Genomic DNA, 22076 nt, shown 5'->3' on the forward strand with positions numbered 1-22076 from the left:
GTCAACAGTGATCAGTGTCTTTAATTTCAAGCTAGACTGAGAGAGACATTTGAAAATACGATGAATTGTATTAGGAATGCACCCAGTAATAAAACAATATTTTAAATGACTGCTTAGCGGCGCTTTCAGATTGATGTATGTAACAAATTTCACGAAAAGCGGTGTTCTGGAGATTCTTCATTGAGCTACCTACCTGTTGCTAATGGCTCGGTTTGTAGAATCCCCAGGCGCTTCAATGATAGTGGCTACTGTATGTTTGAGCCTTGCTTCTGTGCATGTCATTCAGCCTCAATCCTGTTTTTCTGCTGGTTGATGCCCAAGTAAATTACTAGCTTTTCTCTTAAGCTGAAGCCTTGTTTTCTTTTTTAATTGAAGAATCTAATATATATTTTATGCGGCCGTATTTCAGGACTCCAGACAGCTAGCGTGATCATAGCTCTCACAGACGGGGAGCTGCAAGAGGCCCAGTTTTATTACGCAGAGAAAGAGGTAAGTTGAGCCTGAATTTCGTCAGACTATGTGGAAATGTAGGAAATGTTCCTTTCATATCTCCAGTTTTCTTGAACAGATCTCTGGTTCTTCCCATTCTGTTGTTTTCCTCCATTTCTTTGCATTGCTCGTTTAAGAAGCCCTTCTTGTCTCTCCTTGCTAATTTTTGGAACAACAACAATGTGGAAATGTACAAGTGTGCCCCTTAGAAGTTATATAGAGTTTTTTAATGCTACCTCTCATTTTAGGCTGACAGAGCGAGAAGCCTCGGAGCAATTGTCTATTGTGTTGGTGTGAAAGACTTTAATGAAACTCAGGTAATTTTTTTTTTAAGAAACGTTCTTCTACAAACGGGAGTTTGATTCTTCCATTGCATTAAAGGACAACGGATGGTTCCTGTAAGGCACTCCCGTACCTGCAAACAAAGACAAATATTTTGTCTGAATAAGTAACACCCACCTTTGTCTTTGTTCCCCTTTAAGGTCAAGCACCCTAATTCTCCCCCCCCCCCCATCTTTACTAGCATTAGCATATGAACATCCATATACAATGTCTCTATCATACGCATTTTCCTCTTTGAACTTTGGCCTCTTTGAATGGCTATCATTTCTTCTTGCAATTTCAAGTCCTACCCCATTCCCATCCAGACAACAACAACAACAACAACAACAACAACAACAATTTATTATTTATACCCCGCCCATCTGGCTGAGTTTCCCCAGCCACTCTGGGCGGCTCCCAATCGTGTGTTCAAAACAGTACAGCGTTAAATATTAAAAACTTCCCTGAACAGGGCTGCCTTCAGATGTCTTTTAAAGATAGGATAGCTGCTTATTTCCTTCACATCTGAAGAGAGGGTGTTCCACAGGGTGGGCGCCACTACCAAGAAGGCCCTCTGTCTGGTTCCCTGTAACCTCACTTCTCGCAATGGGGGAACCACCAGAAGGCCCTTGGCGCTGGATCTCAGTGTCTGGGCTGAACGATGGGGGTGGAGACGCTCCTTCAGGTATACAGAACCGAGGCCGTTTAGGGCTTTAAAGGTCAGCACCAACACTTTGAATTGTGCTCGGATACGTACTGGGAGCCAATGCAGATCTCTCAGGACTGGTGTTATGTGGTCCCAGCAGCCGCTCCCCGTCACCAGTCTAGCTGCCGCATTCTGGATTAATTGCAGTTCCCGGGTCACCTTCAAAGGTAGCCCCACATAGAGCGCGTTGCAGTAGTCCAAGCGGGAGATAACTAGAGCATGCACCACTCTGGCGAGACACTCTGTGGGCAGGTAGGGTCTTAGCCTGCGTACCAGGTGGAGCTGGTAGACAGCCGCCCTGGACACAGAATTGACCTGTGCCTCCATGGACAGCTGTGAGTCCAAAATGCTCACCCTCATTTTTTAGGGGAGATTCCTCCTGAACTTGGACACACCTCGGTTCCCCCAGCATCCATGTAAAAGTCGTTCTGCCACCTTTTAGGTTCCAGCCATCTGGTTCAGCTGTGGTTCAAGTGAAGCCTGTTCCAGGCCTAGCTTCTCCAAAATGGCCCCGAGTCCACAATTAATCAAAAACCATCGTCTCAGCACCATGGTCTCATCCACACGATGGATAATGGCCAGCTGGCTCTGTGTATCTCAGACAAAGCTACATTGAAGGGAAGCAGGGGAATGGTTGGCGCTGTGGTCTAAACCACTGAGCCTCTTGGGCTTGCTGATCAGAAGGTTGGCGGTTCGAATCCCCATGACGGAGTGAGCTCCCGTTGCTCTGTCCCAGCTCCTGCCAACCTAGCAGTTCGAAAGCACGTCAAAGTGCAAGTAGATAAATAGGTACCTCTCCAGTGGGAAGGTAAACGGCGTTTCCGTGCACTGCTCTGGTTCACCAGAAGTGGCTTAGTCATGCTGGCCACATGACCCAGAAGCTGTACGCCGGCTCCCTCGGCCAATAAAGCGAGATGAGCGCCGCAACCCCAGAGTCGGCCACGACTGGACCTAATGGTCAGGGGTCCCTTTACCTTACAGACAATGCCTGACGCAGACAGCCTTCGGGCAGGCAGATCACCATGCTGTCTGCGTGCATGTGACAAACACAACTACCTGTGCCCAAAATCACCCACTCCCTTGACCCCTACTCATGGAGGGGACATCCTCTTTGCTTGCATGGTCATCTCATGTAATGGCAGTGATTCCATTGAACACCTTACAAAAAATAATGTCCATACTTTTGTGCGTTTAAAAAGAACAAAACACCCCTTGGTTTAACCACAAAGCTTTTTAGCTGTGAACTCATGGTGGGCCTTGGTCTCCAACTCACAAGCAGCATAGCATTGCTTGCTGGTGCCCAGGGCATGTGTGTGTGCGTGCTTCCATGCTGCCAGAGCAACCCCACCAGAGTTTGGATTTGGATTTGATATCCCGCTTTATCACTACCCTAAGGAGTCTCAAAACCGCTAACATTCTCCTTTCCCTTCCTCCCCCACAACAAACACTCTGTGAGGTGAGTGGGGCTGAGAGACTTCAGCTGCGTGTGGAGGAGCGGGGAATCGAACCCAGTTCACCAGATTACGAATCTACTGCTCTTAACACCACACTGGCTCTCTCAGAGCAAATTGGGGCCGCACTGAGATGTCTGCCCACCCACATAGGGGGGAGTCCGGCTGGCTGACATGGCCCTTGGGGGGCAGAGAGGAGCACTGGGCTATTGGGGTCACCTGGATCACGCCGCCTCAAAAATCATGTACCCCCCCGGCACCCCCTTTTAAAGAAGGCTTTTATGATCTTTATTGCTGCGGTTGGTTGATTGTGGTTCATCACGCTGCTTTCTTTTCTCTTGTTTTATTACTATGCTTTGTGCTTTACGTACATCTTATTTTAATCTATGCTGCTTTGAGGGTCTCCCCTGGCCAAGAAGCTGAGTATTAATGTAAGTAAGAACTAAATAATAAATACTACACCTGTGTCCTTTCCAAAATGTTGGTGTATGGCAATAGTTAAGCTCTGTGGGTTGCAAGTTCCGATTTCGCATCAGCTCATTGATTGGCCTTTGGGTAGGTCATTATTTTCTTAATCTTGGTTGCCTCGCACCCCTGCAATATTGGGAAATAGAACTGGCCTAATGGCAACGCTGTTAGGCAGATTACTGATATATGTGAAATACTACAAACTTTCAAATATATCTCTATAAATGTGAAGCCTTTTATGACAAAGAAATCTGCATGTATTTTAATAAGTGGCCTTAAATTCTTCCAGTCAGCCTCTACTTTGGGCACATAAGTCTACCATGTCTCTGGGTGGATATTGCTGGATAATTTAAGTCTCTCCTAGGTCACACATTCTTCAGAACTTCCCAACGGAAAAGGGGCATAAGCAGAAAGCAGGCTCTGTTTTTAATTTAATAGATATTATTTTCCCCACCACACATTTATGAGTGTCTTGTCTTTGCAGCTATCGACTATTGCAGATAGCATTGATCACGTTTTCCCTGTGACTGGAGGTTTTTACGCTCTCAGAGGCACCATTGATTCAGTAAGTAGCTTATCCAATAAATTCACCCTTTTCTCAATTTGTCAATCAGTGTCAGGCTACCCTTGGCTGCAAACGTCGTTCTTTCAATCCTACAGATTCTGAAGAAATCGTGCATTGAGATCCTGGCCGCTGAACCATCAAGCATCTGTGCAGGAGGTGAGTAATGCTACCTTGTCCGTTACGGATTCTGGTCATCTTTCTAGATGGTGATGTGAAATGCTGGGCTCTGTTAAATAAAGTCCTGGCTTTGATTTTCCACACAATATCACAGAATCGTAGAGTTGGACCTCAAGCATCATCTAGCCCCAACAATGCAAGAATATTCTTGCTTAACCAGCTAGTTTTTTGCAAGTGATTTATTGAACATGGTGCATCCACATTTTAGGAATATGCTTTCTTCTTCTTCTCCTCTGTTTGTTTGGCAAACCATAGCCTACAATGTGTTGTTGTTCCCTGCTGAACGAAGGATTTGATGATCAAATTCCATAAGATGCAACGCTCATGAAGGAACAACCATACACTGCAGGGCGCCATATGCATTCCAGATCACAATGTGCGAGATCAGAAGAGAGGTCAGGTGTGTCCTGGAATGGGTTCTTCAGAAGACAATGGTTCCAGTTGACTTGAGAAAGCGAGGCAAATCATTTCATTTCGTTTCACTTTTAATTTGTATGCTGCAAGGCTGCTTACAGCAACAAAATATAAAACAAAGAACACACGCCTTTATAATAATCTCACAGGAAGTCATAATAAAACATAACTCTGAAATGGAATGACTTGTATCAAATAAAGTAATATTAAGTAATCTATTAGAATATAATAGTACACCGCAAAATTAACTATCAAAACAAAACAAAAATTGAACAGAAATTCACTCCCTGTGGAACGCCCTCCCGTCAGATGTCAAGGAAATAAACAACTATCTGACTTTTAGAAGATATCTGAAGGCAGCCCTGTTTAGGGAAGTTTTTAATGTTTGATGTTTTATTATGATTTTAATATTCTGTTGGAGCCGCCCAGAGTGGTTGGGAAAACCCAGCCATGTGGGTGGGGTATAAATTATTATTAGTAGTAGTAGTATTAGTATTTTATAAATAATGACTAAACTATGATCAGTAAAAATGACTGAGGGACAGTGGACCGGCCCCCCTGCTGAAAAGGTTAACTGGCCCCTGTTCTAGCCCAACCCCCTGCAATACAACAACAACAACAACAACAATTTATTATTTATACCCCACCCATCTGGCTGGGCTTCCCCAGCCACTCTGGGCGGCTTCCCAAAAAATATTAAAATACTGTAATACATCAACTAGAATCTCAACTAAAGCATCCTTTGCGTTTAAGAACGGGTCTCTCTGTGTTTGTATTCATATTTTTCCACATATATTTCCACCTGCCTCTGTTGAATCATGGGTAGCCCCCAAGGCAGGTTATTAGCGATCGAGAAAACTGAATGTTGACTGAGCTGCTGTAGATGGATTAGGCTGTCTGGATTCTGACATTTCTCTGAGGCTTAATGTTTTGTGACCCTCCCAATCTGTAAGCCCCCCGACTCGTAGTCCACTCTGCAAATTTGGATCTCCCTTGATTAGAAGTGACCGAGACGCGCAGCCTGCGAAGAGGCCCATCAGTCTGGAGTCCGAATTTCCCAGAAGCTTCATTGCTCTGATTATACTCACAAGTGCCCTGGCTTGATTGAAAGGTTGTGCTGGATGTTTGGCACCCAACCGGCCGCGTCAACTCCCAGGTGTGGATGCTAGCCGTCAGCTCCTCATCGGAGTCACAGAAGCAAAACAGACAGCGCCGCCAGTGCGCACCAGTTTCAACCCACCCTCTCGCTGCCAGCGCTGCCTCTTTGGTTCTGCGCTGACCTTTTCCCCTTCGTTGTCTTGTCAAAATCAGCAATTTGGAATCTGACAGTAACGAAGGAAGAAAAGGACGCGTGCCGAGTCAGGGCCCCCAATTTAAATAGAATTAGCCCTTTCAGCTGGCTTGGGTTCCCCGGAACTGAGTCGCGCTGTATGGCATTAAGAATGGGGCAAAAGGGGGCACAGGTTGGCAGACCCAGCAGTTTCCACCGCTCGTCTAACCCGCAATGAAAATGAATAGTTTCCCCCTTTTTTTGTTTCTGTACCTGTTAATGGGAGTGGAAAATGCATAGTGGTTGTTTTCACAAACACCGATAACATTGGGAGTGGGGGATGCAGTCATTAAAACATAATATTTTTGTAGTGTCAAAAAAAGCACTTTTACAGGAAGTAACAGTAATAGTCAGGGAAGAGGACTTTGCCTCAAAAGCATAATTCTCCAGCCTTCAGATAGGTCCGAACTGAACACTTTCCCCAATAATATTTTAATGTTAATAGTGATTTCATAGCTCCTCGGCGTCGCACTTCTTGATTTCCTTTATCGTCTGAGGTTCTCCGTAAAATAGTGTTCCCATTTCACAGTCGGCACACTGAGGACTGTTCCCCGTGAAGCCCTGCTGTATGTTATTGGGCCACGCCAGTTTTCCTCTCATGTTAATGTTTTCTCTTTACAGAATCCTACCAAGTGGTGGTCAAAGGCAATGGCTTTTATTACGCAAGGAACATTGACCAAGTTCTCTGCAGTTTCAAGATCAATAACACCATTACTCTTAGTAAGTTGGCAGGTTGTGGCATAATGCTGTTAAGCCTTCCCACCCCCAGAAAAGTGCTTTCACCATGTTGTGGTGTGAAATGGTAACAGGGGAAGAATTTTCACCCTCATGGCTACTTCTGCATCATTCCCATCGTACCTGGGCTTGTCTTGCCAGTCGGAGAGCCAGCATGGTGTAGTGGTTAAAAGTGGTGGACACGTAATCTGGTGAACCGGGTTCGATTCCCCGCTCCTCCACATGCAGCTGCTGGGTGACCTTGGGCCAGTCACACTTCTCTGAAGTCTCTCAGCCCCACTCATCTCACAGAGTGTTTGTTGTGGGGGAGGAAGGGAGAATGTTAGCCGCTTTGAGACTCCTTTGGGTAGTGATAAAGCGGGCTATCAAATCCAAACTCTTCTACGTGTAGGAGATGTCCGGCCAACGCATTTGTCATCGTTGGAATGGAAGTTACGAATTTGATAATCCAGAACAGAAAAGCGCAGGCAGGGTTGCAAAGTTTCAGGAAGATGCGGAAACCTACACTAGTTAAATTTCTGCATGTCCTGCAGCTGATAATGTCAGTCTGTATTCTCTGTCAAGGGGTGCGGCGAGATAGCCACACTAAAAGGGCCTTTGCATTATTTTCCTAGATAAGGATTTCATGAACTTCATCCGAAAGAAGCAAGTTTGAACCTCCCTAACGTATACTTAGGGACGCGGGCGCTGTGGGTTAGACCACAGAGCCTAGGACTTGCTGATCAGAAGGTTGGCGGTTCGAATCCCCGCGACGGGGTGAGCTCCTGTTGCTCGGTCCCTTCTCCTGCCAACTTAGCACTTTGAAAGCATGTCAAAGTGCAAGTAGATAAATAGGTACCGCTCCAGCGGGAAGGTAAACGGCGTTTCCGTGCGCTGCTCTGGTTCGCCAGAAGCGGCTTAGTCATGCTGGCCACATGACCCGGAAGCTGTATGCCGGCTCCCTCGGCCAGTAAAGCAAGATGAGCGCTGCAACCCCAGAGTCATCCGCGACTGGACCTAATGATCAGGGGTCCCTTTACCTTTACCTTTAACATATACTTAGCACAAAAGGGCAACAACTCAACTAGCATCGGTTAGGGAATCAAATCACTCTAAAACAGAACAGACAAATAATTATCTATCCATCTATCCATCTATCATCTATATCTATCTATCTATCTATCTATCATCATCTATCATCTATCTATCTATCTATCTATCTATCTATCTATCTATCTATCTATCTATCATCTATCTATCTATCTATCTATCTATCTATCTATCATCTATCTATATCTATCTATCTATCTATCTATCTATCTATCTATCTATCTATCTATCTATCATCTATCTATCATCTATCTATCTCAATTTGTTCTACTCTGAATGAAATGAAAGGGAAGACACACATATAACCTGTAACTCACTGGCTGAAATGTTAAAAAAAGAAGAAGAAAGGGAAACCTAAAAGTATTTGCTGCTGTAACGAATTTTTTTAAAAAATGAAACAGGCACTCTTCATAAATTTGCCATCTAAAGTTTTTTATGGCAGCTTTGTGAAGTGATTTTTCGTTTCTTCCCTTCAGATGAAAAGCCAACAATTGTTCAAGACACATACTTACTTTGCCCTGCTCCGGTGATAGCAGATGTCGGACAGTAAGTACATTGTGCTTTTACCTGTTCCTCATACCACCTCTTACTTGTCGTGTTTTCTCCCTCCCTCCCACCTCCCACCCCGAAATGCTAAAATATGAGAACCGCCAACTGAAATATATCAGTTCTAAGGGGTTAGAAACTCGTGGGGGTGGGGAGAATCATTGATTTCATTGTTTGTTATGATAAACAGAGAACAGAGATAGTAAAAATTTTAATTTATTATTTATACCCCGCCCATCTGGCTGGGTTTCCCAAGCCACTCTGGGTGGTTTCCAACAAAAGATTAAAAATACATTAAAACAGAGGGAAAGACCATCGTTTTAATCAACGTCTCTGTTGGCTCTCCAGGGTGGTTTACCTGCAAGTTAGCATGAACAGCGGACTGACGTTCATCTCCAGCTCTGTCAGCATCACCAGCACCCGCTGTGTAAGTATGAACCACGAAACTGAGGGAAGGAAGGACCTAAAATGCAGAAACAAGGACTAAGGGGTTGGGTGGAAAAGGGTTGCTTTTTGACCACCGATCCAGCTCTTAATAATAATAATAGTATATTACTTATACCCCACCCATCTGGCTGGGCCTCACCAGCCACACTGGGCGGCTCCCAACAGAACATTAAAAACACAATAAGATATCAAACATTAAAAACTTCCCTAAACAGGACTGCCTTCAGGTGTCTTCTAAAAGTCAACTATTCCTTGGCATCTGATGGGAGGGCGTTCCACAGGGCGGGTGCCACCACTGAGAAGGCCCTCTGCCTGGTTCCCTGTAACTTCACTTCTCGCATGGAGGGAACCGCCAAAAGGTTCTTGGATCTGGACCTCAGTGTCCGGGCTGAACGATGCGGGTGGAGATGCTCCTTCAGGTATACTCAAGGGAACATGGAACTGGGTTTGACAGGGGCAGCCAACCTTGTTTATTCCTGACCCACTCATATCTAAAACAGTGGATGGGGGGGGTGCTAATTTTAAAGGCAAGAAAGGGATCTGTGAGTGTAAGACCTCTTGCTGCAGAGGGTTTTGGTAAGACACTTGCTGCTGTGTCTACAGTGCTGCTGACCCAGGTTCAGGCTGTGGTCGTTTGAATGCTTGTACTTTATAAGTTAGAAACAAATATTTTATTTATAGAACAATGAATTTGTCTCCTCTCTCTTCCCACCCCCTTCACTTTGCGTTTGTGGGCATTTTGCTCCTTACGCTGCCCTCTGCAATTCTGTGGGAGGGGTTCAGTTCCCTTCCTTGTGAAAATGGAAGAAAATGCGTAGGTCTATATTATCACTGTGGTGTCAGCATAACTGTCTGCAGGTGATCCTAGTCAGTGTACCAAGCAAAAATCCCATGCAACAAAGGCAGATAGAACAAAACATTAGTCACACGTGGGCACACACAACTTACAAAAACAGTAGAGGGGGAAATGAGGCATTTAGTCTCTACAACTAAACTTGTATGGGTTTGACTTTAACTATCTGCCAACACGGGACGCGGGTGGCGCTGTGTGTTAAACCACAGAGCCTAGAACTTGCCAGTCAGAAGGTCGGTGGTTCGAATCCCCGCGACGGGGTGAGCTCCCGTTGCTCGGTCCCTGCTCCTGCCAACCTAGCAGTTCAAAAGCACGGCAAAGTGCAAGTAGATAAATAGGTACCACTCCAGTGGGAAGGTAAATGGCGTTTCCGTGCGCTGCTCTGGTTCGCCAGAAGCGGCTTAGTCATGCTGGCCACATGACCTGGAAGCTGTACACCGGCTCCCTCGGCCAATAAAGTGAGATGAGCGCCGCAACCCCAGAGTCGGTCACGACTGGACCTAGTGGTCAGGGGTCCCTTTACCTTTTTATCTGTCCACACAGATTTTTTTGTATTTTGCAATGGCCATTTCTGATTTTGGCCTACCCAGATTTTGGCCTACCCAGATTTTGGCCTACCCAGATTTTGGCCTACCCAGATTTTGGCCAGATACACCGTGCGGAATAGGTACAGCAGAGACAAAATTTTAGCTTTGCGACTGAGCAGATTTATTTAGCAGTATACTAGCAGTGTAAGTGAGACTTGCCTTTCCGATAGAAATGTTCTTGGGCAGTGCAGTCCCATAGATATCTGCTCAAAGTAAGCCAATTGGGTTGAGTGATGCTCCCAGAATTGCTGCCTTTGGGGCTGTTACAGAGAGCCAAAATAATAGCTATGTTCACTTGCCCCACAACCATGCGATCAAATGCCACTACTTAGGTTTTCTGGAAATAAACTAAGAAGATAAGATCTTTTCTTACTCTATAGCATGGCTAGTCCTTTCCTTCGAAGTCACTGGAGCTGTTTATTGTCACGTTTGATAATATGTACAAATGGCAACATGAAATGGCTATGAGCATGCAGGAAGGAATGTACATAAGAAGATGGCTCTATAGAGCAGGCATAGGCAAACTCGGCCCTCCAGATGTTTTGGGACTACAACTCCCATCATCCCTAGCTAATAGGACCAGTGGTCAGGGATGATGGGAGTTGTAGTCCCGAAACATCTGGAGGGCTGAGTTTGCCTGTGCTTGCTCTATAGGTACCCAGGCTTGAATCCACCTAGGACTTTAAATGTTAATACCAATGCTTCAAATTGAGCCTGGAAACTGAACTGGGAGCCAATACGGGCCTCTCCAAATTGGCCTGGTGGAATCAAGGTGCCTAGGGCCTGTCCGCAAACTGATTTCATTTTCTGAACAGTTTTCAGATGGTGCCTTACAGTAGTCCGCTCTTGGGCGTGAATGACTCTGGGCGAGGACAGATTCCGCCAGGAACGGTTGTGGTTGGCCGCTTGCCAGCGTTATATTTGAAAACACACACAAAATTAAAATGAGGTTTTAAGCACTGTTTTTGTTCTGCTGCAGTCTGCAGTTACAGTCTCTGGGTGTCGAACCAAGATAGAGGGGGACACTGCTCTCTGAGAACTGCTTTGCACTAGAGAAGCTGTGTCTGGCGTTCGAAGAGATGAGCTTGTGTAGCTTCCTTCTTCATAAGGAGAAAGCAAGGAAATTGATCTAATGTGCTGCCTTAGGGCCTGACCGCAGCCAAACGACACTCGCAGATGTCACAAGTAGCACATTTATTCGCATCCCATTTTTTCCTTTCAAAGACACATGAAGCAGCTTACAAAAAACGATGCAGCGGAGATTAAATTGAAAAACAACAAACGCTGACTAATATAGCAGCAGTAAGCATGGTAAAAGTCCATGATACAAACTTTCATTTAAAAAAAAACAGCTGGGTCATTAAACGCTTGTTAGATAAAAAAAAATTAATGAAATGAAAAGAATAAAGATTTGCAAATTCAATGCTTAACTGCAAAGGACTTGCGCTTAATGGTAGATTAATGGGGAAGAGCTGTAGCCTTGGAGAAGCTTTCTGGTTCACTCTCAGGAGATGGGGACTGTTATTGGTTATACTGGATGCGGGCGGCGCTGTGGTCTAAACCACTGAGCCTCTTGGGCTTGCCGATCAGAAGGTCGGTGGTTCGAATCCCCACGATGGAGTGAGCTCCCGTTGCTCTGTCCCACCTGCTGCCAACCTAGCAGTTTGAAAGCACGCAAGTGCAAGTAGATAAATAGCTACTGCTGTGGTGGAAAGGTAAACAGCATTTCCATGCGCTCTGGCACTCGTCACGGTCCTCTGTGAGCCAGTAGCGGTTTAGTCCTGCTGGCCACATGACCTGGAAAGCTGTTTGTGGACAAATGCCGGCTCCCTCGGCCTGAAAGCAAGATGAGCGCCACAATCCCATAGTCGCCTTTGATTGGACTTAACCATCCAGGGGTCCTTTACCTTTACCTATACAGTGGTACCTCGGGTTACATACACTTCAGGTTACATACGCTTCAGATTACAGACTCCGCTAACCCAGAAATAGTACCTCGGGTTAAGAACTTTGCTTCAGGATGAGAACAGAAATCGTGCTCCGGCGGTGCAGCAGCAGCAGGAGGCCCCGTTAGCTAAAGTGGTGCTTCAGGTTAAGAACAGTTTCAGGTTAAGAACAGACCTCCAGAACAAATTAAGTTCTTAACCCGAGGTACCACTGTACTGGTTGCAGCGAAGGAAGCAAGGTGGGGTTTGCAATGTTTCCCACCCAGCGCTGTTTCTTTGAACTAGTTGAAATTTAGAAGGCTGAGCTTCCTTAGCAAAGCCCTCAGTAAAATTTCCTTGGCTGCATTTTCCGGGTGTCAAAGCCAGAAGCAATGGGCACCCTGGGCTCAGCGGGTGTGTGTGTGTGTGTCCCAGATGTTTTAACGAGTGCCCTGAGTACTGAGGGCACCTCGTGGCACTGATAAATGGTGGTGTGGGTGCCAGGAGTTCAACAAGCAGGGCAGCCGTGGGAAGAAGGAAGTTTTTTTTCCTAGTCCTCCTCCTCCTCACCCTTCTCTGAAGCACTGCATGCTGGGTGATAGAGCCCAGTGGAAACCCAAAGGAGTTTGTAGTTGTAGCTGTTTTAAAGAAAGAGAGGGAAGAAAATACCTACGCTTGCTTGCTTTATTTATTTATTTATTTATTTATTTATTTATTTATTTTTATTAGTTTTTAATTACAACAATCCAATAATAGCCTCATTATAACAATGCCAAATTGTAATAGAATTCCTAATACAAATCATTCAAATACCAAATTTCTGTATTTTTCGCTCTATAAGACGCACCAGACCACAAGACGCACCTAGTTTTTGGAGGAGGAAAACAAGAAAAAAAATATATTCTGAATCCCAGAAGGCAGAACAGCAAGAGGGATCGCTGCGTAGCGAAAGCAGCGATGCCTCTTGCTGTTCTGGCTTCTGGGATAGCTGCGCAGCCTGCATTCGCTCCATAAGATGCACACACATTTCCCCTTACTTTTTAGGAGGGAAAAAGTACATCTTGTAGAGCAAAAAATACGATATATAATTTAGGTGGCCCCCCGCATGCTAGAATTAATGGTTTGATGATTTACTTTGCTCCTGCGTACCAAAATCTTACCGATTTCAATTACATGCCCGTCATAATAGTAATCCCTTATGCAACAGCTGCAATATTAATAACTTCTGTTCGTGTTCACACATTAAGTACCGTATTTTTCGCTCTATAAGACGCACCAGACCACAAGACGCACCTAGTTTTTGGAGGAGGAAAACAAGAAAAAAATATATTCTGAATCTCAGAAGCCAGAACAGCAAGAGGGATCGCTGCGCAGTGAAAGCAGCAATCCCTCTTGCTGTTCTGGCTTCTGGGATAGCTGCGCAGCCGGCATTCACTCCATAAGATGCACACACATTTCCCCTTACTTTTTAGGAGGGAAAAAGTGAGTCTTATAGAGCAAAAAATACGGTAATTTATAAGCGTGCAAGTGAAGATCTCGTATTGAGTCATTGCTTTCCCTGTGTGTGACATTTATTCTGTCCGTGGTGTATCTTCCTGTCCTTCCCATCATCACCTCGAACACCATACGCCTAAAACCCGCGATTAAATCCGAACCGCGTCGATTGCAATGCGAAATAAACAATGCCCGGTTCTGTCGCAAGATCTGTAACCTAGGAATACCTTCCTTGCTTGCAGCATCATGGGACGATTGTCTTCATTGTGCTCCTGATCCTGTTCCTGCTCCTGGCTTTGGCTCTCTTCTGGTGGTTCTGGCCACTCTGCTGCACCGTGGTAAGTGTGCGGGTCGTATTCAAGGCTGTTTGTTTTTTAAAATTTCTTTTTATATGTTGTTGTTGTTTAGTCGTGTCCGACTCTTTGTGACCCCATGGACCAGAGCAGGCACTCCTGTCTTCCACTGCCTCCCACAGTTTGGTCAAACTCATGCTGGTACCTTCGAGAACACTGTCCAGCCATCTCGTTCTCTGTCGTTCCCTTCTCCTTGTGCCCTCCATCTTTCCCAACATCAGGGTCTTTTCCAGGGAGTCTTCTCTTCTCATGAGGTGGCCAAAGTATTGGAGCCTCAGCTTCAGGATCTGTCCTTCCAGTGAGCACTCAGGGCTGATTTCCTTAAGAATGGATAGGTTTGATTTTCTTGCAGCCCACGGGACTCTCAAGTGTCTCCTCCAGCACCATAATTCAAAAGCATCAATTCTTCGGCGATCAGTCTTCTTTATGGTCCAGCTCTCACTTCCATACATCACTACTGGGAAAACCATAGCTTTAACTATACGGACCTTTGTTGGCAAGGTGATGTCTCTACTTTTTAAGATGCTGTCTAGGTCTGTCATTGCTTTTCTCCCAAGAAGCAGGCGTCTTTTAATTTCGTGGCTGCTGTCGCCATCTGCAGTGATCATGGAGCCCAAGAAAGTAAAATCTCTCACTGCCTCCATTTCTTCTCCTTATATTTGCCAAGAGGTGATGGGACCAGTGGCCATGATCTTCATTTTTTTGATGTTGAGCTTCAGACCATATTTTGCGCTCTCCTCTTTCACCCTCAATAAAAGCTTTTTATATATAAATTTTTATTAGTTTTTTTAACATACCATTTTCAACAGTGACTAAACATATTTTTACATCTTATTCAATTTTTTCCCCTTCCATCATTCCTGTCTGAAAACTTTCCAATCCAATCTCTTAGTATACATTTCTTATTTTCCCTGTTACATTAAAACTCATAACCAATGTCTCTATTCTTTATCCGCTTTGTAGCACTTCATATATTTCTCCTTACAAAACCTCTTGTAGTCCTACTAGCGTAATTTGTTGGTTACAGTTGCTCTTCAAATAGTTCATATACTTCTTCCAATCTTCTGTAAATCTCTGGTCCCGCAGGTTTTGAATCCTTCCTGTCATTTTGTCCAATTCTGCATAGTCCATTATTTTCATCTGCCATTCTTCTTTCGTCGGAATTTCTTCTTGCTTCCATTTCTCGGCTAACAATACTCTTGCCGCTGTTGTTGCATATAAATTTTTATTTACACCTTGCCTATCCTGACCTAGAATACCAAGTAAAAATGCTTCTAGTTTTTTTTTTAAATTCTATATTTCAACATCTTTTTCATCTCATCATATATAATTTCCCAGAAGTTCTTTATTTTCTTACATTCCCAGTATTCAAAGCTGCCAGGGGCAGAATTTAAAATCCAGGAAAAGTGTAAAAGAAAGAGAAACACTCTCCCTTGTTTGACCTGAGAAATGAAGAGTTCCCACCTCCCTTCCCTGCACGCCCAAAATTGTATTGATTTCCAAATATAACAAGGCTTAAGAAAACAGCCTCCTCTCTTACTAGGTTCCTGAACTTTTAACAGCAGGCCGACACATGCAGATTTAGGAAACGAAGGTTTTTCTTTTCACTTTAGTTTCCTGCCAGGAAACTCTTCCTCATTTCTGTGTGATAGATTGCTGTTATCCTGGGATATTTTTTATTTTTTTTAACCAAAGGGTCACATGGAAACGTTTTAAATATATTAATAGCATCCTAACGCAGTGAGAGGTCTAGGTGCTGGTAAAGGGACAAAAAAAGGCCATCCTTGTTGCTTTTGCTCAATTTCCATCCTTTTTTCTGAAAATGAAGACGTAGTAGATGGGCCAGGATAAACTAGGTGACTGTAGTGTGATTCAATCTCAGATCGGTGTAATGGTTCTAGGGGTTGCTCATGCGTAAATCGTCTCCACACCTGGCTGGGCTACCTGGGTGAACCCTTTCTGTCTGGACAGCCTTTCACTTCGTGGCTGTCTCAGTCGCTGGCAGAATCCGTCAGTGGGCGTTTCTTGAACTTCTTCCAGCAAAGAAGTTCTTTGACGCCAAGTCTCCTCCTACTCTCCCTGCGCGGAAGTCTTCTGCGCAGGGAGGGTGTGGGCAGCGGAGGACCCGTGCTCTCCTCACTGGTCTCCGGTGAAGAGTCCTGGAGCCTCCTCTCCGATTCCCCCATCTGCCCCCCTTCTCCACTGGTGTCACGCTGATTTCCTTCCCCAGCAGATGGGCTGCCTCTCTCCCTACTGGGACCCTCTCCGGCATCCCTCCGGAGCCTTCCCTCCGCCTCTAGCTCCGATGGCAATTCCCTGACAATCGGTAACAAACTAATGGGACGACTTTGCTCTCTCCTGTTGCTGATCTTTCCCGTTTTGTAAAAAGGCAACAACAGTAAGCGTTCCTTGCAGGGATTTTGTGAAGATTTATTAAGGCAAAAATAGAGTTGCCTGTCCTTAACCTTGGCTATAAGGAGGCTAAACAATAGGGTACTGAGTGGGACGCGGGTGGCGCTGTGGGTTAAACCACAGAGCCTAGGACTTGCCAATCAGAAGGTTGGCGGTTCGAATCCCCACGATGGGGTGAGCTCCCGTTGCTCGGTCCCTGCTCCTGCCAACCTAGCAGTTTGAAAGCACGTCAAAGTGCAAGTAGATAAATAGGTACTGCTCCGGCGGGAAGGTAAACGGCATTTCCGTACGCTGCTCTGGTTTCACCAGAAGCGGCTTAGTCATGCTGGCCACATGACCTGGAACCTGTACGCCGGCTCCCTCGGCCAATAAAGCGAGATGAGCGCCACAACCCCAGAGTCGGCCACAAGTGGACCTAATGGTCAGGGGTCCCTTTACCTTTAGCTTTAACCTTGGCTATAAGGAGGCTAAACAATAGGGTACTGAGTGGGAATGGTCAAAGAAGCATCATGAACAGGAGCAGGAAACCTGATTTTAAGAAATTGTATTAAATTAAATTAATTTGGCTTGATTTGTAATAATTGGGAAAATTAATAAAAATAATTTTTAAAAGAAGCAGCAGCCAAATAATAATAATAATAATTTATTTGTACCCCACCCATCTGGCTTGGTTTCCCCATCTCCCAATAGAATATTAAAAACACGATAAGACATCAAACATTGAAAACTACCCTAAACAGAGCTGCCATCAGATGTTTTCTAAAAGTCAGATAGTTGTTTATTTCCACAGGGCAGGGGCCACTACCAAGAAGGCCCTCTGCCTGGTTTCCTGCCAAGATGTTTCCAGAGCTTTGGGGCTTATGTTTAACAAAAGGATATCTTGAAGAAAGCTTGACTGTGAGCTCCTTTCTCGCAGGAACGGGTGCTGTGTGCTTTCATTGCACAGAGAGCCCTTAGTAGATTCTGCAGCAAAGCGATTAGATTCTCGGGCTGCATGCCAGGATCCCACCCCAGAACTTGCACTTGCTTGTAACTTTAGAAAATGAGTCACTTCCTCGCTGCTCAGCTCTGCTTTTGCGAGATACCCCTGGCAGAGTTTTCATCTGGAAGACGCTTGCTTTTTTTTCTGGGCACTGGAAAAAGATTTGTGGCGGCTGAGCTTGCAGAATAATACAAAGCCCAGAAACCACGTTTCAGGCAGAGACAGAATTCACTAGATATTAGTGGTCCACAGACAACAAACAAGGTTTGGTTTCTAAGGAGCAAACATATTTTTAAAAAAATAAATCAATAAGTTATTTCTTCAGAAAAGGAATGCCAAACAATCCTATTTCAGCTGCAACTGAGGGCTGTTTCATATATTGTCAGCTAGAAACCTGGGCCAGCAGCCAAGCTGACTGACCTTGTATGATCTTTTTATTTCCTGCGTTTATACTTTCTGTGTACATTTTTTTAAAATCTTCAAGTATCCACTGCTTGTTAAACTAAATTTAGCAAGCCAGTAGAATTATATGAGTGGATTGCATTAATTTCCTCAGACCAATTATATCCGCGCCATCTTATACCATTAAAAAAAACCCCGTAAAATAACAGTTTAACGAGACTGCCAAGAAGCAGAATACTTCTTAAGAGGGAGAAGAATGTGAGCACACTAAAATGCGGAAAGCATAACTGACTCGTTCACGGCTGGTTCACAATGGTAGTAGCCTGTCCTTCCTCGGTTTCTGCAAACTTCACATCAGGGTACATTTTCATTTTGGTCAAATTATCCCTGATTTGCCAGGGGTGTTTTAAAGAGTCACACCCACCACAGCTGCACAGCCGGTGGCAACAAGTTAAAGACAGATGTGTGGGCTGGATGGCTGCCACAATTCTCCATGATTAAATGCCTAAGGTTGCAATCCTGGCACCCACCACCAAATGTTGATTCTTGCCTCTGATTGTGGGAAAGCTCCATTGTCGCAGAAGCCCTGAGCTTTTATCCCTGTGGTCAGGAAGCTACTTTCCTGGGGTTAGACTAGATGGCCCTTGTGGTCCCTTCCAACTCTACAATTCCGTGATCTGTGAGTTTCAGGGTCGAATGCTGGATCCCAAAGCCCCACAGATCTCCCGAGGGGCCCGATCTTTGGAGCTGGTACAGCGAAAAAGAAAAAAGCTCCTACCTTTTACTTTGCCCTGCAGGAGTTGGCAGGATTGTAAGCGCAGCAGTGAATACACTCTGGCTTTTCCATTGCCCCTCGCTAGGAATATTGGTGTTTTCCCAGTAGTGATGTATGGAAGTGAGAGCTGGACCATAAAGAAGGCTGATGCCGAAGAATTGATGCTTTTGAATTCTGGTGCTGGAGGAGACTCTTGAGAGTCCCATGGACTGCAAGAAGATCAAACCTATCCATTTTTAAGGAAATCAGCCCTGAGTGCTCACTGGAAGGACAGATCCTGAAGCTGAGGCTAAAATACTTTGGCCACCTCATGAGAAGAGAAGACTCCCTGGAAAAGACCCTGATGTTGGGAAAGATGGAGGGCACAAGGAGAAGGGGACGACAGAGGATGAGATGGTTGGACAGTGTTCTCAAAGCTACGAACATGAGTTTGATCAAACTGCGGGAGGCAGTGGAAGACAGAAGTGCCTGGCGTGCTCTGGTCCAGGGGGTCACGAAGAGTCGGACACGACTAAACGACTCAACAAAAAGGAATATTGTTGGAGCAATCCCAACCTTAGGTTCATTTCCCAGGCTTTAGCAATGGCACTGTTGAGCCCGGAGCAGGAGTGGCTGACCTCTGGGGCTGCAGATATTTTGGGACTCCCAACATCCATCAGCTCCAGCCAGCATATTCCTCCCCCCCACCCCATTATATTTTATTAAGTTTCAATATTTTAACATGTATAGTCACAACACGAATTTGTCTTTCATTTTTGTTGGCTTCCTGCCCCTTTTCCCATGGAGTTGTTATTGGTAAAACCTATTTGGTGTTTCGCAACTTTCTGACTAGTTGCAGGACCTTAGCCAGACCTAGCACAGTAAACGCAGAATCCACGGAAGCAATTGGCGACTTGGCTGCAGACAGGATAGACGAAGCAGGAACCAGGAACTTGTAGTTAGGTGTTTATTATATACAGTGGACTATTTACAGGAACAGAACACGGATCTTATGCTAGCTCTCTCTGATACGACTCTCAACTCCAACACCTACAACTCCTACTAGCTCTCATTCCAGTTAGTAGGCCATTAATTACCACTCCCTTGAGAGAGCTTCACCAATCAGGGAGCAGTCTCCATGTCTCTTTTATCACCAGGCAGACTTACTCCTTCAGATTGCCTTCTGGCTGTCTGCCAAACCTTAATTGACTCTGTCTGAGTAGCTGCACGTACAGTTTCCCAACAGTTGTTTTATCCTCCCCTTCTGTCACACCTCATCTTTTATCTATCGCATCATAACCACGATATTATAATCTAATTACTTTTGTTGCTCATAGGTCAAATCCTACTGGCAGGTTCATCATACTATAATATTTCTTTAACTAGTCTGAAAACGCTCAACATAAGATTCCCTCAGTTTTCCTGATCATTTTGTTGGTTCTGCTTAGTCCATTATCCATTTTTCTTTGGTTGGAAATTCTTCCCCTCCATTTCTGTGCATATACCATATTGGCCCGAATATAAGCCGCACCTTTAAAATTCGGGGGGGAGGGGAGGCAATACCCGAATATAAGCGACTCCCTTAAAATTCCTCAGGCACTCACACCAGTAAATGGCAAATGTAGAAGAAAATCCTACGGCGATATCATAAAAGCCATTTTTTGCAAGATCACGAATTTAAGCCGCACTTTAATTTTTCACGGTCGGAATTTGGAAAAAAAAGTGTGGCTTATATTTGGGCCAATACAGTAAAATCCTAGTTGCTTTAATATTTTTTTTTTTGGGGGGGGATTTCTGCCAGCATATTCAACAATATGTGATTGTGGTCCAATGGTATCTGAGAGGCACCACTGGTCTAAAGACATTAAAGGGCTCAGGTAAGGCTAACCTTTGCGAACCATTTGAAGAGATGAAGTTGATGAGCCGGACTGTTTCATTGAGTGAAAAGGTTGTATGTAGATGGGGGACAAAGCTTGCAGGCATTGACAGGCCTGTGTGTGTGTGTGTTTCAGGTCATCAAAGAACCGCCGCCGCCACCGCCAATGGAACCTGTAAGTATGTTACCCTGGAAGTAGCATCATTCGTGTAGGGCAGGGATCAGCAACCTTTTTCAGCTGTGGGCCGGTCCACTGTCCCTCAGACCATGTGGTGGGTTGGATTATATTCCTATGCCCCACAAATAACCCAGAGATGCGCTTTAAATAAAAGCACACATTCTACTCATGTCAAAACACCAGGCAGGCCCCACAGATAAACCAGAGAGGCATTTTAAATAAAAGCACACATTCTACTCATGTAAAAACATGATGATTCCCGGACCATCTGTGGGCCAGATTGAGAAGGCGATTGGGCCACATCTGGCCCCCCACGCCTTAGGTTGCCTACCCCTGCCATAGAGGCTTCTGGGAATGGCAACGAATGGGGCAGGCTAGGTAGTGAGAAGAGTCTCCCATTAATTTAGCCAGTAAGTCAGCGATTGCAAACTGAAACTTCCAATTCTCCGGGAAGGAAAACAACAGGGTTTCCATTTCCTTTCTATGGGGAAAAGAAAGGGCTGCCTAGCTCAGGCTTCCCCAAACTCGGCCCTCCAGATGTTTTTGGACTACAACTCCCATGATCCCTAGCTAGCAGGAACAGTGGTCAGGGATGATGGGAATTGTAGTCTCAAAACATCTGGAGGGCTGAGGTTGAGGAAGCCTGGTCCAGCTCTACCATTGGAGCTTCCCTCTTTTTTCCCCATCCCTCAGAAGGAAACAGGAATGGTGTTGTTTTCTTTTCCTTGGGATATTTGAGGTCACACTCGGCTGCCAGCTTCCTTTTGCTTAATGTAGCTTTTTGTTTTTAAGGAAAAGGAAAAGAGGTGCCTTTTCCAACTAGTATCTACATTAGAGATACTCGACACTTTTCCGGCTGAATCTGTTTGGCTGGCGCAGGGTCATGCCAGTTATCCACGCCAGAGCTAGCACACTTAAAACAGAAGAGGAGTCCCAGCAGCGCTAAAAATGTGTAAACGGGAGCGTGGGTGTACGGGTGCAGGCGCTGTTCAGTGTAAATAAGTGTAACATGATGCTCATTGGTGCAAAAACACCTGATACAGTGATACCTCGGGTTAAGTACTTAATTTGTTCCAGAGGTCTGTACTTAACCTGAAACTGTTCTTAACCTGAAGCATCACTTTAGCTGCTGCCGCACCGCCGGAGCCCAATTTCTGTTCTCATCCTGAAGCAAATTTTTTAACCTGAAGCACTATTTCTGGATTAGCGGAGTCTGTAACCTGAAGCATATGTAACCTGAAGCATATGTAGCCCAAGGTACCACTGTACAGACTAGTGGAGTTTGAGCTGGCAGTGACAGACCAGGAAAGTCTGAGGGGTAATTTGCTTCCAGATGCAGTAGCATTTTCCACAAGAAACCATGATCAAAATAATAGTTGTATAACTTGAGCAATGAATAAACAGGAGTTTGCGAGAAATATGGATAGTTTCAAAAGTATATAATAAATAAGGTCATATTTTATTAATGCATTGCCCTTTAGAATATCTAGCGTTATAACGTACAATACTGCTTTAGAATCTA

General features: G+C 44.9%; 1 protein-coding gene across 1 annotated transcript in view; it reads left to right on the forward strand.

Moving 5' to 3' along the window:
• The window catches only part of ANTXRL (ANTXR like), a 54926-nt gene that overhangs the window by 11179 nt on the left and 21671 nt on the right, over positions 1 to 22076 (forward strand). Inside the window, exons 6-14 of the mRNA XM_081911924.1 lie at positions 410 to 489; positions 738 to 806; positions 3920 to 4000; positions 4096 to 4156; positions 6543 to 6641; positions 8222 to 8291; positions 8640 to 8718; positions 13840 to 13935; positions 20513 to 20551. Coding sequence (XP_081768050.1) covers positions 410 to 489; positions 738 to 806; positions 3920 to 4000; positions 4096 to 4156; positions 6543 to 6641; positions 8222 to 8291; positions 8640 to 8718; positions 13840 to 13935; positions 20513 to 20551 — 674 coding nt within the window. The remainder of the gene's footprint in view (positions 1 to 409; positions 490 to 737; positions 807 to 3919; positions 4001 to 4095; positions 4157 to 6542; positions 6642 to 8221; positions 8292 to 8639; positions 8719 to 13839; positions 13936 to 20512; positions 20552 to 22076) is intronic.

Source organism: Podarcis melisellensis (assembly GCF_964234715.1).
Source record: "Podarcis melisellensis genome assembly, chromosome: 5".
In the NCBI taxonomy this organism is placed as follows: Eukaryota; Metazoa; Chordata; class Lepidosauria; order Squamata; family Lacertidae; genus Podarcis; species Podarcis melisellensis.